Genomic DNA, 23,902 nt, shown 5'->3' on the forward strand with positions numbered 1-23,902 from the left:
ATTTATTTTTTTTTTAAAGAAAATTCAAGGGAAGTTTGTCCAGTACTCTCGTATTAGACACTTAGAATGGAAAAAGCAGAGGTGAAGATTTGGAGTTGGTAAGACTGTCACTTTCTGAGTTATGTCGTGAGTTCCTACAGAGGGCCTTTGGATAGGAAATTTGTTTGAGCTACTCTGTGCGTCAGCACTTTGAGCTTGCTGGTGTATGTATATATTGATGGCTGGTGTAGATATATTGACATCTAATGCTCAGAACACACTTGTATTGCAAGAAAATATTTTTTTGTTTGTTTTTTTGAGACATAGTCTTGCTCTGTTGCCCAGGCTGGAGTGCAGTGGTGATCTTGGCTCACTACAACCTCCATCTCCCGAGTTCAAGTGATTCTGCAGCCTCCCAAGTAGCTGGGACTACAGGTGCATGCCACCATGCCCAGCTAATTTTTGTATTTTTAGTAGAGATGGGGTTTCACTATATTGGCCAGGCTGGTCTCAAACTCCTGACCTCGTGATCCACCCACCTTGGCCTCCCAAAGTGCAGAGATTACAGGCATGAGCCACCGCACCTGGCCTCAAGAAAAATTATATATCACGTGGAATAGGATAATAGTCTCTGCACTGATTTTTGTTGATAATGGCTGTTCTTCTTATCACCATTTTGCTATTTCTTTGTCTGGGCTATTGCAGGGTTATTACAGAAATTTCCAGAAAGACCCCTGCCTGTCGAGTGTTTACTTCAAGCTGGAGCTCCTGGTGTATTATGAGGAAATTATATGATACCCCAGGAGAGGTCTTCCTTTCCCATGCCATTGTAAAATTCCTAAAGTAAAATTAATTTGCCTTCTCGTCAAAGAAGGAGCCAATGTTGTCTTAAAATTTTAGCTTGAGAGATAGGTGAGGAAGAAATTAAATAGACAAGTAATCACTATTCAGAAGAGAAGGGATAGTCATTGTACGAGGCCCAAGATACTATTTTGGTCAGATTAGAATTTCTAGGGTATGTCATATGTGTTTTTAAATTGAAAGCTCTTAAAACTCCTATTGTAGTTTAATGTCATTATCCATTAATTTACATAAATCTGATTTGGATCTCTATTTTCATCGTAGACTGTGTAGGGGCAATTTTTCCTAAAGGTTCTGTGACATAGTGCTACCTTTTTTTTAAAACCTGTCTTGCCCAGGCGTCATTGAGTGCCCCCTGGTGCCAGCATGTGTATTTCACAACTGTATCAACAAATCATGATCATCTTCTCTGGCCATTGTGCCCTTTCAGATTCCAAACTTGTTACCTCTCAGTCCTTCCTACAAACTTAGAAAGTCTAATATCTTAATGTTTACTTATGTAGCAACCTCCGTTTCTCCCATCCCTAAATCCTCTTGTAATTAATTATTTTCCTTTGGAACTTTTAAAATCTACAATTTCCTTATAATATGGTAACCAATATTAATTTTCTTGTTCTGCGCCAAGTTTGATTTTATACAAATTGTTTCCAGTTTGGGTCATGAGCACAAAACCAGGTATTTTTAAAAATCTATATAACCCTTCAATGAGGCAGTATTAATTTTATTAACTCATTAATTCAACCAATAATTCTTGATTGTTTACTGTGTCACATATTGGGGTATCCCCAATACCTGACAGCTGTGAGCAAAACAAATGCCCTACACACATGAGGTGTACAGTCCAGTAGAAAAGATAAACAATAAGCAAATTAATAGATAATATGATGTCCAATAAGGACTTCAAAGGAAAATAAAGCAGAGTAAAGAGTCAGAGAATTACAGTGAGCTGTTTTTCACATGAGTCATCAGAAAAGGCCTCTTTAAAGAATTGACATTTGAACAGAAAAACGAATCAAGGGCATCAACTGTTTATTGCTTTTATTGCTTACCATTTGACCAAGAATTCTACACATAGGATTCACCCTAAAAAAAAAAAAAGGATTGTATACAGTGTTTAAACACTGAACAGCCTAAAATGTCAAAAATAAAGGGTTGGGCAAATAAGTTATATATACTATAACTATTTTTTTGTTGAAAGAGTTTCATCAACAGAAGGATAGGGAACACTGCATATATTGTGATCACTCCCTATTTAATGTTTGTTTTTACATGTGTATAAATGCATAGGAAAAAATCCAGAAGGAATGTCAGAAGTAATTTTCTGTGTGTTGGGGAGATAAAGATCACTTTGGGTTTTTTTTCCTCTTTGCTATCTGTGTTTTGACGCTTTCTGCATCAAACATGGATTGTTTATACACTTTAATCAAAAGCAGCAGCTCTGACAACCCAGGTTATGCATTAGCTACAATCCTGTATGGATTATTCTTTTATTCTAATGGGCCAAGAAAATGATGGATATACTTTTGCAGCCCAATTGCAGAGGTTACACATCGATATTGAGAATCTCCGGGAGGAGAAGGACAGTGAAATCACGAGTACTAGAGATGAATTGCTTAGTGCCCGAGATGAAATTTTGCTCCTTCATCAAGCAGCAGAAAAGGTTGCCTCTGAGCGGGACACTGACATTGCTTCTTTACAAGAAGAGCTTAAGAAGGTGAGAGCTGAGCTTGAGCGGTGGCGGAAAGCAGCGTCTGAATATGAGAAAGAAATCACAAGTCTGCAAAACAGTTTTCAGCTTAGATGTCAACAGTGTGAGGACCAGCAGAGAGAAGAAGCAACAAGGTTGCAAGGTGAATAAATGTATTTTACATAAAGCTCTTAACTTTTGACAATGATAACTTCTTAACTTGTTTAAAAAAAACATACAGGCTTTTTTTGTCTTTGTTAGCTATCAGTTGTATAAACCAGTGTTTTTAAATCGGAGCTAAAAATGTATTTTCAGGTCTGCAAGTTCTACTTAAATTTATATTTTTTTACGGTTTTATATTTTATTTTAAAATTGTTAAAAATTGCTTGTCTTATAAAAGTGAAGTGGAAAAAAATACTATTGTTCAAGTACAAGCTGATAGCAGTCCTTGAGGTATACATGCAAAGTAACAGGAATCAAATGATTAACCATGTAAAATCTACTTCCTTTTAAGGGGGCAAAAAGTATGTTCTCCTCTGAAATCTTTTCCTTTATTCTTTGAAGTATTATGGAAGTTATATTTCTGTATTAACAAGTATGTTTTGGGACTGTTTTAGGTGAACTAGAGAAGTTGAGAAAGGAATGGAATGCATTGGAAACCGAATGCCATTCTCTAAAAAGGGAAAATGTTTTGCTATCATCAGAACTGCAACGGCAAGAAAAAGAATTGCACAAGTATGCAAGAACTCTCTGTTTTTCAGATATAAAATATTTCTTTATCTTAAATTTTCATCTAAATTAAATTTAATTTTAATACTTAAATATTTTACAGGAGCAAATGTTCAGCCCATCTCTGTTTGGCTATTTGGCAGGTTAACCATACTGAATAAATACTTCAGCTTTTTTTTTCCCTGCCACCACCATTATCCTGCATGTCCTTTCCTTGTACTCATGGAATACAGATTCATTAAATGTCCCAAAGAAACCCTGAACAAACAACAAAAGTCTGTAATTCATAGTTGAACTTGCCCTGTAAACTAATAAATTTCAAATATCAACTGCTTTTCTTTCACACCAGTGATCTCTTCTTTTAGTAAGCGTGATCAGGAAGTGACTATAATGAAGAATTTGTAAGGCTGGGTGCAGTGGTTCACGCCTGTAATGCCATCACTTTGGGAGGCTGAGGTGGGAGGATCGCTTGAGCCTGAGAGTCCAAGATCATCCTGGACAATGTGGCAAAACCCTGTCTCTACAAAAAAATACAAAAATTTACCGGGCATAGTGATGTGTGCTTGTAGTCTTGGCTACTTGGAAGGCTGGGTGGGAGAATTGCTTGGGCCCAGGAGGTCAAGGCTGCAGTGAGCCACGATCATGCCACTGCACTCCAACCTGGGTGACAGAGCCAAACCCTATATCAAACAAACCAAAAAAAAAAAAAGGAATTTGTGCTACTGAAAGATATAAATTAATCTTCTGAATTTCAAATAGGGTTGTATGAAGGGTAATAATATATAAGACCAATAATTCTCTGAAACCAGTTAAATCTTTCTAGTATCTAATACTTGACAAGCAAATCAGTGAATGCATTAGATTTATTCCAGCAAATTTAGTGAAGTCCTATTTTACCACCACAGTTTGCCATATTTAAGTTTAAAATGGGTTTATTCCGGCCGGGTGTGGACATTATGAAACAACATCTCTACAAAAAATACAACAAATTAGCCTGGCCTGTAGTCCCAGCTACTCAGGAGGCTGAGGTGAGAGGATCACTTGAGCCTAGGAAGTGGGGACTGCAATAAGCCATGATCACACCACTGTAGTCTAGCCTGGGCAACAGAGCCAGTCCCATGTCTCAAGAAAACATGAATAAAAATAAAAACAAATGTTTTACATTGTTTATAAGATGTAAAAAACTTTGTAAAAGCAATTCCAAAATACGAATGGGACAAAATAAAGGTCAAAACTATAAATATATGTATATGATATATATCATATATGAAATATATATGAGATCTATACATATCTCATATATAGCTATATACATAAAATTTTTTTTTTTGAGACGGAGTTTTGCTCTTGTGGCCCAGGCTAGAGATCAGTGGCGCGATCTCAGCTCATCACAACCACCACCCTCTGGGGTCAATCGATTCTCCTGCCTCAGCCTCCTGAGTAACTTGGATTACAGACATGTGCCACCATGCCCACCTAATTTTGTATTTTTAGTAGAGACGGGGTTTCTCCATGTTGGTCAGGCTGTTCTCAAACTCCTGACCTCAGGTGATCTGCCCACCTTGGCCTCCCAAAGTGCTGGGATTACAGGCATGAGCCACTGCACTCAACTCATAAATTTTTTTTTTTTTTTTTTTGAGGCAGAGTCACATTCAGTTGCCCAGGCTGGAGTGCAATGGCATGATCTCGGCTCACTGCAGCCTCCGCCTCCCAGGTTCAAGCGATTCTGCTGCCTCAGCCTCCTAAGTAGCTGGGATTATAGGTGTGTGCCACCATGCCTGGCTAATTTTTGTATTTCTAGTAGAGAGGGGGTTTCACCATGTTGATCAGGCTGGTCTCAAACTCCTGACCTTGGCCTCCCTAAGTGCTGGGATTACAGGCGTAAGCCACTGCCCTCGGCCGAAAGTATTGATATTTTAATGATTCAGGCTAGATCCCTTATTTTTAAGATGTGATTAATTGGAATCTGGCAGATTCTTAAATACTGTTTTCAATTATTTCAAATTTTAAGTGTTGGGAAGCAAGCCTACAAACTCCTAGTGAGTAGAAGCATATGGTTTAAAAATATTAGGCCCCAGAAAGGGGCCTATAAGTCATTGGTCAGATCATCTGCCTAAACTCACATAAAGTATTTAAGACAGATTAATTCTTTTTCTTAAACTTTTCTGATGCCCTAAATTTGCTTGATAAGCCTCCCCAGCATTTAAGTAGTATTTAGAAGCTAGTCTTCCTTTACAGGGTCTTATGTGCCATTTAATTCCTAGCTGTATTGGCTTGACAACATCAGACCCACCCCAAAGAATCTGTGAAGCGTACAATCAAAATGGGATTCAGACTCTGTAGTAGTTCAATTACAGTAGTGAGTCTGAGTCTTGAATGATCCATTCTGAAAGATGTAAAACTGTCACCTTGAAAACCTTATACTCCTTTAGCTATTTATGGGAGCCAAATTCCCTAACACAGCTATACTGTACAGACCTTTTATTCTCTGTTGTCTGGGCTACGGAAGAAGGAATTGAAGAAGGAATTTCTGTTCACACATATCAAGCTGTTCTCCACGTATGTTGTAAGTCAGATTTTTTTAACATCCAGTTATAAAAGTGATCATAGAGACAGTGGTGGCTCACACCTGTAATTCCAGCACTTTGGGAGGCCGAAGCAGGCAGATCACCTGAGGTCAAGAGTTCGAGACGAGCCTGACCAACATGGAGAAACCTCGTCACTACTAAAAATATAAAATTAGCCAGGCATGGTGGCACATGCCTGTAATCCCAGCTACTCAGAAGGCTAAGGCAGGAGAATCACTTGAACCCAGGAGGCAGAGGTTGCAGTGAGCCGAGATCACGCCATTGCACTCCAGCCTGGGCAACAAGAGCGAAACTCTGTCTCAAAAAAAAAAAAAAAAAAAAGTGATCATAGAATTTATTAACCTTGGGAACAGCCTCAGAAGTTAATGAATTCAATCCTGTTATTTGGCAGTGAAGGGCACTGAGACTCTGCTTGTGTTAGTTATGTCTGTATTACGTGGTATCTGGTATAGGTCTAAGAGCTGAGGAAGTGTTTACTCTGAAAATGAAATGTACCAGTTAAGTGACTTGCTTAATATCCCCCAGCTAAATAGTGGCAGAGCTAGGGGTCTAGAACTCAGCCTCCTACTTCTTTGTCTTATGCTCTTTTCTCAATTTGGTGTGTCTTCTCATTTGAACAGGTTTATCTTTACTTGAATTGACAGTGACTCCTAAGCTTTAAGTTTCTGACCCCCATTCTATTTGTCAAGTATTTAAACTTAAAAGAAATTGTTGAAACGTGTGTTCTTTTCCTGTAGAAGACCTACACTGAGTCTTTTCATGATGAAATTAATACAATTTGATACAACAAAATATACAGTTAATTACCTCCTATTTCTGTTTTGAAAATTTCAACCTTTGTGTATACTTGATGGGACACACCTTTAAACTTGCATTTTTTTAGTGTTTTGATGGTTTTTGCTTATTGAATGAAAATATTTCATTCTTTTTTATACTTTTCTTTTTTTCTCTGAAATCCACTCTGTCCCTTCTAGTGAAATGTATAAGAAACTGGACTTCCTTCTGTGTCCAGTTTCTACCTGTGAATAACTATCTGTCAATATTTATATTGCAGTTCTCAGAAGCAGAGTTTAGAGCTTACCAGTGATCTCAGCATCCTTCAAATGTCTAGGAAAGAACTTGAGAATCAAGTGGGATCCTTGAAAGAACAGCATCTTCGGGATTCAGCTGATTTAAAAACTCTTCTCAGTAAGGCAGAAAACCAAGCAAAGGATGTGCAGAAAGAGGTAAAGCGAAAAGACATTATGAGCCCAATTATGGTTGGACTTAAAGCCAAAAGCAAATCGGATATCCATGCTAGTTAGAAATAAAGGGAAGCAGAAGTCACATTACCTGTCACAAAATTGATACTTGGAACATATCTGCTTGGTGATTTCTAGCTGCATATCATGGTCCATATATAGAGAATTCTTCAGTAGGGTTGGTCTCAAAAATATAATATACAAAACTACATTTAAATTTTTCTCTACCAGTTACTTATATGAGAAATCCTTTGTACCAGGTCTCTTGATCTGTTTAACTTTCAAAGAGAGTATCGTATGTAACTTAGCATACTTTTGGAAAGCAAACTGAGGCCATACTCTAATGCTGTCTGAACCCCTCAGGTAAATATGGCCTGAAAAGTTACTTAAAATTCACCTCATAGCCAGGCAGCCAGCCAAACACATGTTCTGTGGCCTTTTACTTTCTTCCTCCCACCCCCTTTTCACCTTGTTCATAAATGTGCATGCTCACTTTTCATGTCATTCTGCTTAAAACCTTGAATTGAGTGGCTTTTTAAAAATTTGTGTTGAAGTCATAACAGTTGATTTTGGAACAGAAACCCTACCCAATTTCTTCCTGAGCAAGAGAGGTGCATTTCACTTCCCAAAGCCTTGAAGCTGACAGCAGGGCAGTAAGAGCTGTCTTCAATCCTGCTGGCCTCATACCACTCCCTGCATTGACTCCTGGCCAGCTCGGGGAATGGAGAAGCCTGATACAACTTGATCTACATATTAGGGACCACCCCAGTTGTAGACTTTCTTAAAAGGATTCTTTATGAATTAGAAGGAAGTTGAAGACAACTCTTTGTCTTTAATAATGAACTTTCCCAAAGTTGTTTGTAGAAGATCTGCTTAATCAATGCAGTTTTTCTTTGCACTTTTCTTTCCTTGTAGTGTCCTGAATTTGGCAATAATTGTTCTTCTGTCTTCATGTTTGTTCCTAATGAAAAAATACTGTAACATTTTTTATTTTCTTGTGGACATACTGATTTTGTGATGTGTTCGTTTTTACCTTACTAAAGAAATGTGTTTTAGAAGAAATCTCATTTTATTTGGTTGGAACACAAATTTTGTGCCAAAGTAAATATCTTAGTATTTAATACTGTAAGCACTTTGTGTCCTTCCAGTCCATATGCCATAGTTCTTTCAAACTCTGGGAAGAATGCTGTGGTTGGAAGATTATTCTGTTGTATGTTACTATGAACGCATTAGTCATTTTGTTGCATTACTTGTTTGCCTGTTTTTGGTCACTGAGTAATCGGTGCAAGATGCTTTAACTGTTTCCACAAATGGCAGTGGCATGTTGTCACAGCATCTAAATTGTTGATAGTCTTGGATTGCATTAAATGCAGCACATTTTAAAATATGTCTGATCTTGTCAGTATGTTTCTTTTCTGTTTTCTTGTTCACTGTTTTCCATTGTGAAATGATGTGTAGTCATCACACTCCTTTGTAATGTGAAATTGCTCTCTTTCTGTTTGTCCAGATGTTAACATGTTGGATACTATATACTATAGTTTAGTTATAGCTATATACTATAACTAAAATGTTCTTTAATGAGGTTCTTATCTCTGTGTAATCCACTGCAAATGAATTATTGCCTTTTATTAATGCACATATATTCCCCTTCAGCATTTCCCCTTTGTTCTCCTCTCTGTCATAGAATCATGCTTAATATGCACAGTGTCTAATTATGTATTTTCAGCACTGTAACAGACTAAAATATTACAAGCTAAGCAAGCCCACATATGATTCTTTTTATGAAGAAGAACCAAAGGTGTTGGTAATATTGTGTGGTATTTCCCTCTTAATCAGGACCAAGCTCATTTGTCACCTCAGAGTTAGAAAGCAAGATGGAGCAAAAATGATAGCCAAGCAAGGCTGCAATAGGTGACCTTTGTTGCACAAATTAAAATTTATATATGTGGCAGCTTTTATATGACTATTTAACAAAGAAAAAGTACATGCAAAAAGTAAATCTTGGCTGGGCGCCGTGGCTCACGCCTGTAATCCCAGCACTTTGAGAGGCCAAGGCGGGCAGCTCACCTGAGGTCAGGAGTTCAAGCCCAGCCTGACCAATATGATGAAACCCCGTCTATACTAAAAATACAAAAATTAGCCAGGCATGATGGCATGCGCCTGTAATCCCAGCTACTCAGGAGGCTGAGACAGGAGAATCGCTTGAACCCGGGAGGCGGAGGTTGTGGTGAGCTGAGATCAGGCCATTGCACTCCAGCCTGGGCAACAAGAGCAAAACTCCATCTCAGAAAAAAAAAAAAAAGTAAATCTTAATCCTTAGTATTAAAAGAAAATAATGATATATCATCTCTATATTTGACTTTAGAAAGCATCACTATATTTTAATTTAGTAGGAATATCTGTAATTTAAGAATTTATAGGCCGGGTGCAGTGGCTCACTTCTGTAATCCCATCATTTTGGGAGGCCGAGGTGGGCAGATCACCTGAGGTTGGCAGTTCGAGACCAGCCTGATCAACATGGAGAAACCCCGTCTCTAATAAAAATACAAAATTAGCCAGGCATGGTGGCGCATGCCTGTAATCCCAGTTACTTGGGACGCTGAGGCAGGAGAATCGCTTTGAACCCGGGAAGTGGAGGTTGTGGTAAGCCGAGATCGCACCATTGCACTCCAGCCTAGGCAACAAGAGCGAAACTCCATCTCAAAAAAAAAAAATTCCTAAAACATTGAGCACACAGTCCACCATGCAAAGACTGACTCAAGAAAGTTATTTGGCTTTACCTTCTTGCCATGGGGCCAGAGTCCTTGCCACCCCCTCACATGCTGGAGGTAAGCAACAGGATCCCCCTGGTTGAGCTGCCTTCCTGTGGTTCTGCTTCACAACTCCTGCAATGGAGAAATAAGTGCTTTGGTGCACAGGGCAGACTAGACGTAAGAATGGTGGAAAAGGAAAGTAAGGGAAAACTTGTCAACAAAGTACTCTTTACTTATTCTTTATTAGTCCCTGTTAAGAATCAGATCATGGGTCATTGAGAATTTATTATGTTCCAATTTGCAGAAATTAGTGTAGGTACAATGACTTTGCCTTGGCAGTATGCCAGTAATCTTCTGCCTTCTGGAAGGAAGTCCACAGATCTTCACATCAACTGAAAAAAGCTATCATAAAGTCCATGAATTGTACTCCTTGAGTTCATTCTCTGGCATACTATCCAGGCTTGTTGTGGGAATGTTGTTAGGTAACAGGGAGTTTCTTTCATATTTTACCTCCCTCTCTGTACCTACATCTTTCTTCTCTTTTTCTGGTGACCTCTGTGTTGACCCTAAGCCCCATCTCTCCTGTCTAATGTTTTTATACATTTATATTCCTTCTTAATATTTATCTTTCTTGAGCATGATGATGGGCTCCTAATTAGTCATTCCAAGGTGTTTACATTTTTCAGAAGCACCTTTATAAAGGTTTCCTTTATTGAAGAATTTCTAGGATATAAGTAGAGAGGAACTGGAAACTTTCTACCCTCATAAGCTACATTTAGGGACAAGGAGGAACCTTTCTGGTATACGTTACCTATGGTATATCTATTTTATATTCAATCCTTGTCTATCGTCCTTCTAAAACCTTCAGAGATGGCAGAATAGGGCCGGGTGCAGTGGCTCACACCTGTAATCCCAGCACTTTGGGAGGCCGAGGTGGGTGGATCACTCGAGGTCAGGAGTTCGAGACCAGCCTGGCCAACAAGGTGAAACCCCATCTGTACTAAAAATACAAAAAAATTAGCCAGGCATGGTGGTGCATGCCTATAATCCCAGCTACATGGAGGGCTAAGGCACAAGAATCCCTTGAACCCAAGAGGAGGAGGTTGCAGTGAGCCAAGATCACGCCACTGCACTCCAGCCTGGGTGACAGAGTGAGACTCAGTCTAAAAAAAAAAAAAAAAAAGAGATGGCAGAGTGGGGTAGTGGAAGTGGAGACAAAGGCACAGCCAGTAGCAGAACAATCTCTGTTCTTTGACTGTGAGCCCAGTTTGCGTGTAAGATGCTGTATCTAGAAGTGGAACCAGTCTAGAATTTCAGCCTCCAGGCACCATTTAAAGTAGGGGTAAGCCATACTATGTTTCACATTGGTCTCACCTTTAAAAGGCAGATGGTCTTTAAAAAGATGTGACTCTATCTGAAAGTCAAAGTATATACAGTGAATTGTTTTCCAGAACAGAAAATGACAAGTTTTGCTATTTAAAAATTTCTACTAGAAACAGGTGGGGCACGGTGGCTCATGCCTGTCATCCCAGCACTTTGGGAGGCTGAAGCAGGTGGATCACCCTAGGCCAGGAGTTCAAGACCATCCTGGCCAACATGGTGAAACTCCATTTCTACTAAAAGTACAAAACATACCAGATGTGGCAGCAGGTGCCTGTAATCGCAGCTACTCAGGAGGCTGAAGCAGGAGAATCACTTGAACCTGGGAGGCGGAGGTTTCAGTGAGCTGAGATTGCACCACTCCACTCCAGCCTGGGTGACAGAGCTAGACTCTGTCTCAAAAAATAAACAAATAAAATAAAAATAAAATTTCTACCGAAAACAGACTTTTTAAAATGACTTAGTTGATAACCTAAGTTTTTTTGTTTTGTTTTTTGAGATGGAGTTTTGCTTTTGTTGCCTAGGCTAGAGTGCAGTGGTGCAACATCAGCTCACTGCAACTTCCACCTCCCGGGTTCAAGCGATTCTCCTGCCGCAGCCTCCCAAGTAGCTGGGATTACAGGCATGCGCAACCATGCCTGGCTAATTTTGTATTTTTAGTAGAGATGGGGTTTTGCCATGTTGGCCAGGCTGGTCTCGAACTCCTGACCTCAGGTGATCCGCCCACCTTGGCCTCCCAAAGTGCTGGGATTACAGGCGTGAGCCACCGTGCCCGGCCAAAAGACTTCTTATGAGTGCAAGTTATTCCTCCTTAAACAAAAAGACTTGACTTTGGTGTTCCAGGTGACTAAATAGGGTCTGGCATATAAACCTGATTAGAACCATAACATCATACCCATTTTAAGTTGTATCTGCACACTTTTTTTTTCTTTGCCTTTAGTATGAAAAGACACAGACTGTACTCTCAGAACTGAAGTTGAAGTTTGAAATGACTGAGCAGGAAAAGCAGTCAATCACAGATGAGCTCAAACAGTGTAAAAACAACCTGAAGCTGCTCCGAGAGAAAGGAAATAATGTAAGTCTTTGCAAACTTGGCTTAGCTTTGATTGAGAGGCACATGAGAGATTGAAATTGATTTTCAGAGGACTTTATCACTGATTTGTGAAGCAAATGGTACAAATGAAATAGGCTTTTCATTATGAAATTCTATGATAGAATCATTGTGCTGTCAGATTTTTTAGTAAGAATTTGTACCTTTAACCTATACTCCTAGAAGAGCCTCAGGACTGCCTGGAGGAAGAGCCTTGTTTGCAATAAAGCAGCTTGCTTAAGAACTGTCAGCTTTTCCCAGATGAGTCTGAAGCTCTGTCACTAAGCTATCATCTGGCTCTTGTTTCTCCCCTGCTGGGAAATGAAGCATTGTACCACCAGGGATCCATTTAAGAGAGAGTAGTACATGTTGTTCTTATACCAATAATGTTCTCACTGAGACACAATTTCTAAAAAGCTTAATGTCTCTTTGTCATTCTGTAAATATTAGAAAATATTTGGTGAGTTTCTGTAGGGCTGTGAGAGAGAGATGAACATTTTGATATAAATTGAGTTTAATTTTTTTGTTTTTCATTTGCTAGAAAGACAGATGGTCTTTAAAAAGATGTTATACTAAATAAATGTTGTGTTGTACGTTTTGGTGATCGTTACCTTTGTGGGCCCTGATAGATGTTTAGTGTGGTTGGTTGTGCTCTGACTTATTTAAAACCACTGTCATGGCTTGGACACTGCAGTGTGCGTGAGCCACATACTTCCTATGGAGGAAGCCACTCTGCTTACCTGGCAGCACAAGTACAAAAGAGTGATGTTGCATGGCCATCGTGTTACTCATTTGCACACAGAATGCTCATGAGTTGTGTCCAACTGTCCTTTGCTAAAGAAAGTCTTAGTTTGTAGACAGTAAAGGCTTGCTGCTTAGGTAGAAGCCTTTTAGAAGTTGATGAACTGGGTGTGGAGGCTTTATGCTAAGGAAAAATGGTTTGCATTTACTTTTCAAAATGTAGATTACATAACTCTTCTAAAATCAGATCATAATGGTTTGGTTACTTCTCTCTTTTGTGTTAATTCATATCCCTGGGATTATGGAATTTCAGTCTACTGCTAAATTAACCCATGAAGACATCTAGCATAATCAGAATGGATCTCCCCATACTATTTAGAACCTTTTCAAAAGTAACTTTGCTATTATTATTTATAGCTACCATTCACCTTAGGGGTGAATTTCCTTTCTTTGTGATATTGCACCTATGGTACTAAAATATTACTCTGTAATAACACTCATTGTAGCAATTTTCTTTCCATTTTAAAAATTAATTGTATTCTGATAACATGATTGAAAGCCCTGAGACTCAGCTGCCTTTTTTTTTTTCTTTTTTTTCTTTTTTTTTGAGACGGAGTTTCGCTCTTGTTGCCCAGGCTGGAGTGCAGTGGCATGATGTCAGCTCACCGCAACATCTACCTCACGGGTTCAAGCAATTCTCCTGCCTTAGCCTCCTGAGTAGCTGGGATTGCAGCATGTGCCACCACACCTGGCTAATTTTGTATTTTTAGTAGAGATGGGGTTTCTCCATGTTGGTCAGGCTGGTCTTGAACTCCCAACCTCAGGTGATCTGCCTGCCTTGGCCTCCCAAAGTGCTGGGATTACAGGTGTGAGCCACCATGTCCAGCTCTGCCTGTCTTTATATACCAAACCTTTATTACATGTGAAATCTCTTGCCTGATTTAGGAAGCACGCATTATCACAGGGCATTTATTTTTAAGCTTGAAAGCAGTATCATCTAATAAGCAAAAGAGCTTTGGTTGAAAAAAAAATTTGTTAGAGGGATAAAATAAACCTTAACCATTGCTGAGGGAGTACATTGTCAAATAATGGATTTCAGGTATGGAGCAAAAATAGTGTACTGTCAAGCAGAGAGCATCAGCTGGTGGTGAAGTATTGTCAGTGGTTTTTTTTTTTTTTTTTTTTTTTTGGTGACAGGGTCTTGCTCTGTCACCCAGGCTGGAGTGCAGTGGCATGATCTCACCTCACTTCAGCCTTGACCTTCCCAGCTCAAGCAATGCTCCCACCTCAGCTTCCCAAGTAGCTGGAATTACAGATGTGTGCCACCATGCTCAACTAATTTTTGTATTTTTTGTAGGGACAGGGTTTTGCCATGTGGTCCAGGCTGGTCTCAAACTCCTGGCCTTAAGCAATCTGCCCACCTCAGCTTGCCAAAGTGCTGGGATTACAGTCATGAGCCACTGCACTCGGCCTGCTCTGTCTTCATGTGCTATATATTTCATTAGAATGTTAGGTACACCCACATTGCCCATTGCCTTCAGCTGTTTCTTTCTTTTTTTTTTTTTTCCAACGGAGTCTCGCTCTGTCACCCAGCTTGGAGTGCAGTGGCACTCTCAGCTCACTGCAACCTCTGCCTCCTGGTTCAAGCAATTCTCCTGCCTTAACCTCCGGAGTAGCTGGGATTACAGGCATGCACCACCATGCCTGGCTAACTTTTGTATTTTTAGTAGAGACAGCATTTCACCATGTTGGCCAGGCTGGTCTCAAACTCCTGACCTCAGGTGATCCACCTGCCTCAGCCTCCCAAAGTGCTGGGATTACAGGCATTGAGCCTAACGGTTCCTAGCTATTCCTTTTAAACTGATAGTTTCCCAACTTGCATACCACAGTCTATCAGATGTCTTTAAAATGTTTGAATCTGTGTAAAACCTGAGTGGTATACTTCTATTATTTCATTCTTTCTTCCTACCTCCGACCCTACTGGGGTCTGAATCCTCTTATCTGATTACTTTCATAGCATAAAATGATTTTAATATGCCTTCCCTTCTTTAGCCTTCCATATTACAACCCGTCCCAGCCGTATTCATCGGCCTATTCCTGGCTTTCCTGTTTTGGTGTTTCGGTCCATTGTGGTAGAGAAAGGTACAAGCACTATTGTTGAGTCCTTGTCTGTTTGTCCCCGTCACCTTTTTGTGCCATATTTGTAATATAGTGCATGGCAAGAACACACAGGTATTTTGTTACCTGAAGCAAACCCTTCATTTAGTATGCTGTGTATTTGTGTCATACCAATGAACTGAACAGTCAACTAATCCCATAACTTTTTGTCTTGTTTACTTTGTAGTAATGCTAACCATGAGTTAATTCCAACCTAACCAGTTGTTAATATGCTTCCATTAACTGAGTCTTTATCTCTAGCAAACTGGAGTGCGCTATGAATTTCTGCAATATTAGTACCCTCTTTCCAATTATGTGTTTAATCAGATTTGAATGAGAAATGAAGAGTTTGCCTCCTTGAAGTTTTCAGCCAGCCTTCTTCCCCTTCCTCCTTATCCTCTTCCTTTTCATAGTGTAGATTTTCTTTGTTTCAACCCTTTGCCTGTTTATACTATGGCTATGAAGATGAAAAATAATGAGATTAACATAATGAACCATTGGCTCACAATCTCAACCCTATTGTGTACTTGCAAGGATATAAATGTATCCCATTTCTTTCTGAGCCCTGACCTGCAACATCAGAATATTTCTTTAAAAACCAGTTTTTCTCAATAACACTTCTGGAATACAAGTAAAAATAAAAGTGTCAACCAAAGCAAGTTGATCTTATAAAGCCCTCTAAAAGCTAGCAGGCAACAGCCCATCCATGCTTGTTTCTAACTGGCATGCATGTTAGTAGAGCATATGCGGTGATCATGTGGCTTTATTACACTGAACAGAGTCTTTACCAGAATTATCAGACAGGCAGGATCCCTAATGTTACTTTTCCATCTTGAACCCTGTTTGATTTTGTCTTCTGTGGTTTCAAGTTAGAGGACCAAAGCCTAGACCATTATCACCTTAGCCACTATCCCCTTGCATAAAATATCCCAACATGTGAGTCTGGTTCTTATCAAGAAATAAACATTTTAGGCAGAAACATACTACAGGTGTCTATATACATCAGTTATATTGGAATATGTGGATACCAGAGTAAATAAAGGAGGCAGAGCCCACAAATTTTCTTAGAAGTCACTATTAGGTTTCAACTGTAACAAAGTTGAAAACTTCCCAGGACTTTCTTGGGACGTGTTAGACTTCCAAATTAGTGGTCCTGCTATTATGACTCTCCTTATACCTGCACTCCCTCACTTTTTTTTTCTTTTCAAACTTTATATTTATGATGCAAAAATAAGATTTTTCCAATATTCTGTTAAGTATTCAGGACTCTCTGGAACCAAGGGGTTAATAGGTATGAAAAGAGAGGGGAGAATGTGATATTGACTCTTGGTTTCTTTCCACACAGAAACCCTGGCCCTGGATGCCCATGTTGGCTGCCCTGGTTGCAGTAACAGCCATCGTGCTGTACGTGCCAGGTCTGGCCAGAGCTTCTCCATGAGAGCGTTCCTTGAGTCCGTACACCGTCCTCCCTCTAGAAGCTGGCATCACACTCATGCTGGGGACAAACAGAACCATTTTCTTCCTCTTTACCTCTTAAAACAGCAGAAGTACAAGAATACAGCTGTAGGGTCATTGCTTTAAATTATATAAAATGTATCTGTCTATAAAGAAGATATAAAATTGTGACTTTATTCTACTGTAAGCAATAATTTGCTTGCAATTTTTCATGTAATTTTTAAATTAGTATGTTAAGATTCTGAATATTATGGTGGCCTAAAGTAGGCTTCTTGGTACACCAGATTATTTATAACATTAAATTTATGAGTATTTTACTCTGAATTCTGATCACCAGATAATTCATTTTTCTGATTTGATAACTACCCAAACCAAACAACCAATACATACATGGGAAGAGAGGCCCTGTGTGCTCAGTGCCTATCAGTTTGAAATATATACACATATATATATATTTTTTACATATTTACGCCATTTTTACTTGTTATAAAACCACTGAGCTATTGGGAACAAGACTTAGAGACAACTATTTGCGTGGATTTTTTTTTTTTAAGGAAAAATACATTTGGAAAATAAACTGTTATGGTGATAATTTGGGGAATATGTGTACGCTTGTTCAGCCTTAATGTGACTTGAAGATGTGGAGGACATCAACTTTGAAAAACTTTCCATGAGAGTGTATTTTCTTGAGCAAACTGAAGTATTTCTGGGAGCAAAAACATAGTAATTACACAATTTCAGTGCAGTCAACCAAAATATTGAGTCAATTGGAATGTAATTTATTAAACCATGTATTTAAAGAGATATTTTTCTTTAAAAGCCAAGTTACTTTCTCATATACAGCATTTTAGGAAGCATGATTTTTTTTTTCTATCATCTATTCCTCCAAGCATGTTTAATTGAAGAAAGTATTAATATCTCTTTAGATAAGCTTGTATTGACCTAATTTGGTTTATGATGTGTCAGAGCTAATTCATGTTCAGGGTGAGCTGTTGTACCTACCAACAAATTTCCTGGTTGGGTATGCAAATGGTTATTTTCTTTTTATTGTTGTTAATTGGGACTTTCTGTTAATGAAAAGCACTATTCCCAAGATTAATAGTGTTCTATGCACAATGAAGCACCTAAAAACACTGCTTGATATTATAAATTTAAAACACAAGTGAAAGTTTAGCCATGGTTTTGTGCGGCATCATAGTTATGTCAATAAAGTTTATTTAGGTCATAGAATATCCTAAAGTATCACATAGTTAAATTTTTCAGTCAGTGAAGACCGGGAGGGAATGTCAGTGAATTGGCTTGAATGTTCTGTGGCAATCCACAGGTCTAGCCAAATATTGAAATAGGAGTTTAGGGTATAATTTGCCTTGTGATGTTTGGCAGTCACTGTTTATACTTTAAAGGTTATATTTTAAGCTATTTGAGATTGCTTTTGGGAAGATAACTAGATTTATGGAGGAATTAGTCACAAATGACTTGTAGAAAATACTGTCATATAGTTCATTTCATCATTTTCTGTTGCAGGAAGCCACTCCACCACAGAATGCTAATATGCCAGTGGTACCCAGTACCTCTTGTATATAGGTTATTGCAAATATTGTTCTGAAATGCTTAACTTCAGAATTACATTTTTTAAAGTAAATAATTGTTTTAAATCTATTTTGTAAAGATATAAAGTACAATAGAATTTCTGGAGTACAGATTAAACTATTTGCACTAACACACGTGACGTGCATGATTTAATAAAATAACTTTACTCTCCCTACGCATGTTTGAGTTGAATATCATTGAAGTTCTTAATGCTGACTCTACTATTGGGTTGTTAATAGTCTTCTCTTGACATGACTCTTTATGCAACATAACATACATTTGGTATTCTTCAGGGTTTAAAAGAAAACACTTAGCTGTTTCCTCCAAGTTTTATTAGCCTTTTATTTAACTTACTGCTTTATTTTTTTCTCTTTTAATATGGTTATTGTTAAAATGAGAGTCACTTGCTAGACTGGTCTCTTTAAATGTAAGGTCTAGTATCAATATTTACTTCATTCAAGTGGAATAAATGGCTTTTTGTAGTTACTTCCAGTTTTCCTCAAGAATAGAAATAAGTCTGTTCATAAGCAATACCTTCAGTTTTGTTCAGTTCACTTCCACGTTAAATAAAGAATAGGATTATTCACTGGTAATAATAGAGTCATTAAGAAATATTAAGCATTGCAGCTAAAAATTGAACAACCCTGTAATGATACATTTAAGAATTATTCAAAGGTGCTACATGGCAGGGTTAGAAAATAAAAAGAACGTGGTGTTTGAAGCAAAACAGATCTGTATTGGCATCTTGGTTCTACCTTTTATCAGATGTTGTTGCCTTGTGCAAATCACATTTTCTCTGAGTCTCCATTTTCTCATTTATAACATGCGGAGAATAATACTTATATTTGTGGTAGTAGTGTGAACATTAAAAAGATAATGTATGTGAAGTACCATTCAAGTGGTGAATACATTTTTATGAGAATGTCATACTGAAAAAATATTGCAAATATTAAAGTTTTAGGTAAGCCTAAACTTTAATCTACTTTAATTAAATGAATTGATTGACTCAACCATTCAGAATTTCTGTGTATGAATGAGATATGTGTGTAACATTATGAATCCTGAGAAAGCATTATCACCTAGCTCTGTTTGTCGCCTTCATAGTTCACTCTTTTGGAAGTAATATGCTTGGTTTGGTGATGAACCAATTGCCCACAATGGTTTTGGAATTCCTGTTGTTATTGCCTTTAGAGCCACTTTGAGTCACATGTGAAAACCATTCACGTTGCCCTATAGTCAGAGGCTTTCAACCAAAACTAGTATTGCCTACTTGATCCCTCACTTTAATCACTACACTTGACCAAAATCCGGTGACTCTTGGCTGCTTCCAGTGACTATTTATCTACTATCAAAAGGATGGGAGTCTGCTACCAAAGAGAAAAAACTGCATGCAAATCAACTGAGTTAAAACTGCAGTCTTGGCTGGGTGCAATGGCTCACACCTGTAATCTCAGCACTTTGGGAGGCCGAGGCAGGTGGATCACCTGAGGTCAGGAGTTGGAGACCAGCCTGGCCAACATGGTGAAACCCTATCTCTACTAAAAATACAAAAATTAACCGGGCATGGTGGTGGGTGCCTGTAATACCAGCTACTCAGGAGGCTGAGGCAGGAGAATTGCTTGAACCTGGGAGATGGAGGTTACAGTGAGCCGAGATCGCACCACTGCACTCCATCCTGGGCGACAAGAGCGAAACTCCATCTCGAAAAAAAAATGCAGCCTTGCTCCTGACTTAAAAATTACAGCCTTGCTCCAAAAAGTTCACTTCTGGATAATTATTTTGAGAACATAATTATGTGCATAAAAATTTACTAGGACATGTAGTGCAGCATTTTTATCATAGTGACAGATAAACAACCTAAGTGGGTCATTGGTTAAATAAATTAATATTACCACTCTATAGATTACTGTGGTTACAAAGTATGTGGAAAGATATTCATACTATATTAAGTAAAAGAAACAGGTTACCAGAGTAAAATAACCCTGGTTTTATAAAGGAAAAGAAATGTAAACATACAAGATATGTTTGTAACAGGAGAACTTAGGAAGATTTATACCCAGACTGGTAGTAGTGGTTGTCTTTGTATGATTGTGGGTAAATTTAAATTCCCTTCCACCTTTATGATTTTCGTTTTTTTTTTTTTTCTGAGACAGAGTCCCACACTGTTGACCAGGCTGGAGTGCAGTGGCATGAATCTCGGCTCACTGCAACCTCTGCCTCCTGGGCTCAAACAATCCTCCTGTCTCAGCCTCCCAAGTAGCTGGGACTATAGGCATGTGCCACCGCACCCAGCTAATTTTTGTATTTTTTTGTAGAGATGGAGTTTCCCTATATTGCCCAGGCTGGTCTCGAACCTTCTGGACTCAAGCTATTGTTCGCCTCAGCCTCCCTTTTGTGATTTCTAATTTATTTTTAGTAATTAACAAATATGTATTGCTTGTATAAATTTTTTCAAGCTAAAATAAATTCCAAATTGGCTTTCATAGTTGAATGAGTAATTAACTTGTCAGAGTACCCACCCCCATCTTTAAAGGGGCTAATGTTCATTTGCATTGAGGAATTCTGGTATGTTCACTCAACAGTCAGTCTTATAATGTTAAAAATGCTTTGTACATATATTCATAGAACTATAATGCTAGAGAAACCCTTAACAATCCTATCCCATCTTTTTGTTTATCCAGGAAAAATCCAGAAAAATTTTTACTTGGAATCATAATAATAAAGTTGAGAACCAAGATGTTTCTTTTTTTTTTTTTTTTTTTTTTTTTTTGAGACGGAGTTCCACTGTTGTTACCCAGGCTGGAGTGCAACGGCGCAATCTCGGCTCACCACAACCTCTGCCTCCCGGGTTCAAGCGATTCTTCTGCCTCAGCCTCCCAAGTAGCTGGGATTACAGGCATGTGCACCATGCTCAGCTAATTTTGTATTTTTATAGAGATGGGGTTTCTCCATGTTGGTCAGGCTGGTCTTGAACTCCTGACCTCAGGTGACCCGCCTGCCTCAGCCTCCCAAAGTGCTGGGATTACAGGTGTGAGCTACCACGCCTGGCCTGTTTCTTTTTCTGCTACTCCATGTTGTGTCTCCAGGTTTCAGTGGTTTCATATGCATTCATTTAGCAAATACTTATTGAGTGTCTGATATGAGGCACTGTGCCAGATCCTGACAATATTCAGTCCCTATCTTCATAGAGCTTTTGGTATGGAGATGAAATACAGGCAAGGAAGCTGGCAATTAAAATACAGTGTAATAGAAGAAGACACTGGAGACTATGGAACCATAGAAGCATTGGGTGCATTTCCTCTCACCTTCAACCACTCAACCTTCCAAGCTGGGGATATCTGGCTACAGAGCCAAAGGTAAGTTTCCCTTCTAGATCGTCTAAGGAACAGGTCTGGCTTCTCTTGAAGCACATGTCATTGAAAACCATTAAGATCTGATCTTGATTTTCTTTAAAAAGGCATTATGACTGGGAAGCATTTTTAAGGCTTTATGTGTACTCCCTGGAATTTTCCTCTGTTAAATGGTTTGAACTGTAACTTGCGAGTAATGGGTAACTAGTGAAGGTTTTTGGTTTTTTGTTTGTTTTTTTGAGACGGAGTCTCACTTTGTCTCCAGGCTGGAGTGCAGTGGCACCATCTCGGCTCACTGCAACCTCCGCCTCCCGGGTTCAAGGGATTCCCCTGCCTCAGCCTCCTGAGTAGCTGGGACTACAGGTGTGCACCACCACGACTGGCTAATTTTTTGTATTTTAGTAGAGACAGGTTTCACCATCTTGGCCAGGATGGTCTCCATCTCCTGACTTCATGATCTGCCCGCCTCAGCCTTCCAAAGTGCTGGGATTACAGGCGTGAGTCACTGCGCCCGGCCTAAGGATTTTTTTTTTTTTAAGCCAAGAAAAAGTGTTTTAGCCAGACAGGCTCTTTGAAAGGCGTCTCCTATTGATGAGCTGGGGCATGGATTGGATGGATCTAAATCCCTTGCACATGGAGGCAAGTGTCCACCGTATCTTATTGTTTGTGTTTATCGTGCTGTTCATTCAGTAGATTGAGCAGGACCTTTTTTTTCCCTAAAGATTCAGCGCCTTTCAGCCCAAATCTTAAAATTATGTGATCTGTTACCCTGTCATGCAAGGACACTGAGATAAAACCTATAAAGCCTATGAAAAAGACGCCGGGTGCGGTGGCTCACACTTGTAATCCCAGCACTTTGGGAGGCTGAGGCGGGCAGATCACCTGAGGTTGGGAGTTCGAGACCAGCCTGACCAACATGGGGAAACCTTGTCTATACTAAAAATACAAAATTAGCCGGGCTTGGTGGCACATGCCTGTAATCCCAGCTACTTGGGAGGCTGAGGCAGGAGAATCGCTTGAACCCAGGAGGTGGAGTTTGCAGTGAGCCAAGATCACACCATTGCACTCCATCCTGGCAACAAGAGTGAAACTGTCTCAAAAGAGAGAGAGAGAGAGAGAGAAAGAGAGAGGGAGAGAGAAAGAAAAAGAAAAGAAAAGAAAGAGAAAGAAAAAGACATCATGAGCATTACGAATAAGAAAGGCAAAGGGACCAGGGGAGGGAGAAAGGAACAAGTAGAGAAACTTGCTGGTTGTGCTCCTTGTCATTTTCACCTTTTGAACTGGCCAGAGAATATCTGGGCAACCAGACTTCATTTAGCAGAGATTCAAACTTCTACTTTATGAAATTTCATCCTAGGATTTTTCTTTATCCTAAATTCTGTGTACTCGTTTATCCCATCAGCATCAGCATCGTGCTCCACATAGAATTGGAAGCAGGTGTGCCTGCTTGGAATAGCATTCTTTTCACTCTTAAATGGCGGGATCCCTTCCTGCTAGACTGAGGATCCTTCCTCATGGCAGGTTCTACAAGCAAACAAGGGAGGAGCTGCAAAGGCACTAAAAGTACCAACCGTTTCAATTTTTTGAATCTCAGGCTTCTGCCATAAATTACTTCACTGTGTAATCTTTGCATAGTTACGTCATTTTGTTTTGGGTTGAAAACTTGCTCTGAGATAATTAGCCCATGCTTATTTAGCCTCCCCCATTACCCCTCCTCCTGCACTTCATAGCTAATCTTCAAAGAGTTAATGTGTTTTGAATATCTTAAACCAAATTTTTGTTTTATTTTTTATTTTTAGAGACTGGGTCTAGTTCTGTTGATCAGGCTGGTCCTGAACTCCTGGCCTCAAGCGATCCTCCTGCCTCCCCCTGCCAAAGTACTGAAATTATAGGTATGAACCACCATGCAAGGCCTTATTTTCTTTAAATAGTGTTTATAGAGCTCATTACATTTACATTTTCTTCTACGAAGTAAATTTGGGATAGTTTTAAAGTTGAGCATTCTAATTTAGCACTTTATGTACCTAATCACATTTTTTAAAAAATCCATAAGAGTTTATTCAGTCATGCAACTTTGGCAAATAAAGTTCTATATTTTAAATACTTTTGCCAAAATTAGGTGGTAAATACATATGTGCTATGTGCACATATAGCCCTTTTTATCAATGAAGATGAGTAAGTACTGTGATATCACCTGGAATAAATAGAACCTTCTGCCTAAGTCATCTGTCTTTGAATACCTGAAATACATTTATTGGCCGGGCACAGCGGCTCATGCCTGTAATCCCAGCACTTCAGGAG

General features: G+C 39.1%; 1 protein-coding gene across 38 annotated transcripts in view; it reads left to right on the forward strand.

The window, feature by feature from the left end:
• Positions 1-18,426, forward strand: part of SLMAP (sarcolemma associated protein) — a 167,973-nt gene extending 149,547 nt beyond the window's left edge. For 23 of the 38 annotated variants that reach the window (XM_004034361.4, XM_055383192.2, XM_019024370.3 and 20 more), the window contains 5 exons: positions 2,370-2,690; positions 3,145-3,262; positions 6,899-7,070; positions 12,159-12,293; positions 16,552-18,426. In XM_004034361.4, coding sequence (XP_004034409.4) covers positions 2,370-2,690; positions 3,145-3,262; positions 6,899-7,070; positions 12,159-12,293; positions 16,552-16,644 — 839 coding nt within the window. In that variant the 3' untranslated portion in view covers positions 16,645-18,426. Of the gene's footprint in view, positions 1-2,369; positions 2,691-3,144; positions 3,263-6,898; positions 7,071-12,158; positions 12,294-15,101; positions 15,192-16,551 lie in introns of those variants that run through there. The other 15 variants (XM_055383187.2, XM_055383202.2, XM_055383193.2 and 12 more) reach the window with 1 other exon arrangement.
• Positions 18,427-23,902: the final 5,476 nt, after the last annotated feature.

Source organism: Gorilla gorilla, chromosome 2 (assembly GCF_029281585.2).
Source record: "Gorilla gorilla gorilla isolate KB3781 chromosome 2, NHGRI_mGorGor1-v2.1_pri, whole genome shotgun sequence".
NCBI lineage: Eukaryota > Metazoa > Chordata > Mammalia > Primates > Hominidae > Gorilla > Gorilla gorilla.